This window comes from Anoplopoma fimbria, chromosome 16 (assembly GCF_027596085.1).
Source record: "Anoplopoma fimbria isolate UVic2021 breed Golden Eagle Sablefish chromosome 16, Afim_UVic_2022, whole genome shotgun sequence".
Classification (NCBI taxonomy): Eukaryota; Metazoa; Chordata; class Actinopteri; order Perciformes; family Anoplopomatidae; genus Anoplopoma; species Anoplopoma fimbria.
This window is the reverse complement of record NC_072464.1, coordinates 22,316,087-22,317,507: the sequence shown is the minus strand read 5'-3', so window position 1 is coordinate 22,317,507 and position 1,421 is coordinate 22,316,087. Positions and strand designations below refer to the sequence as shown.

At 38.9% G+C, this 1,421-nt stretch overlaps 1 protein-coding gene across 1 annotated transcript in view; it reads left to right on the top strand.

Moving 5' to 3' along the window:
• The first annotated feature begins 303 nt into the window (after positions 1 to 303).
• abcb6b (ATP-binding cassette, sub-family B (MDR/TAP), member 6b) overlaps positions 304 to 1,421 on the top strand; it is a 27,198-nt gene continuing 26,080 nt past the window's right edge. Inside the window, exon 1 of the mRNA XM_054615851.1 lies at positions 304 to 363. Coding sequence (XP_054471826.1) covers positions 304 to 363 — 60 coding nt within the window. The remainder of the gene's footprint in view (positions 364 to 1,421) is intronic.

The following is a 1,421-nucleotide window of genomic DNA, read 5'->3' as shown; positions in this document are numbered from 1 at the left end:
CCCTGCTCATTGCTCAAAACAAAATGCCGACCACAGCTACTTTAAACTGAAAGCTCAAAACACAACAGAATTGTGTGTGTGTGTGTGTGTGTGTGTGTGTGTGTGTGTGTGTGTATGTGTGTATTATGTGTGTGTGTGTGTGTGTGCAGTCACATCACAGCAGGTTTAAACTCTCAGGCACTAATACAGCTCCGGTTAATGAAATATCTAGCAGTAATCCTGTACCCAGGATGTAAGTGTTTGGTTTATTAGTGTTTCTGCTGCTGAAGGAAAAGTTTTCCAGTAAAACTGGAGGAGAATCAGATGACAGACGAGACTGTGAAGAGTGGAAGAGGAGGAAGAGGAGGAAACATAAATGTTGAGGTGAGTTTATTCATGGGATTTATCACAAACTATTCTGTAAGTTTATTCTTAGACTTCCAAAATCTTCTGAAATGAGTTTTACAGATGTTTTTGATGGGGTTAAACCGTCAGAACGTCATCTTTCATACAATTAAATGTGTTTAAAAGGGAACTTCAATTTTAAGTAAGTTTACCAGACCTTCTCATCTCTGCTTGTAGTGGCTCGAGGATACACTAGTCGCTAACATAGCATAACACACCTGAATCACCGTCTGACTTACTGTGGTTGAGTTGCATTGTGGGTAATGTAGGCTATCTTTTCTGCTGTATAATGTCTTTTTTAAGTGTTAATCGGAGTCCAATAATATTATTGCTAAAGCAGTGGAGTTTTCTTTTAGTTTCAAATAGAACACCACTGATTAGTTGCCTTTATGTAAGAAACTGTGCTGGTTTTTATGGGATGTTGGAGAGTTACCCATGGGTGTAATCCCCAAACATACCAGTAAGTTCTCACCTTTGACTTTTCTCTTGGAAAAATGGAAACATGGTGTTAAAAAAAAAGCATAATTCTCACATTTGTGTGGCTACTCTAATGCCCCTTGTGGCCGATAGTGGAATAAGACAACAACGTCATCAATATTGTCCTCCAAAGAAGAACGATTTTCAGCAAACGCCAGAAAAACGAAGCACGTTTGTGTTGAAGAGATGTTTTTTCTAACCTTTACTATGTAGTTATAACCTAACCAAACATTCATGTAGCTTTGTCATCATTTTCATTTTGAAAGACATATTTTGTTTAACTGCCTTCTATCACGGACGTATGATCAGGAGACGCTTCAATGCGTCGTCCTTGAGAGCAGGGACAAATTAGATTTTTTATCGTTTAATTTGGAGGAATTTACCGGCTGTTCTGATTCAGAGATGGTTTTCTGCTCTGTGGCCACAGGGGGCAGTATTGAGCCTGTAACAACTTTGATAGACCAGGACTAATTGGTTGCTACGTAGCTACAGGTTATGTCGATACGAGTTGATTGTGGATGTCCAGAAGTAGAATTTATGCAGAGAAAGCAAGAAGAACA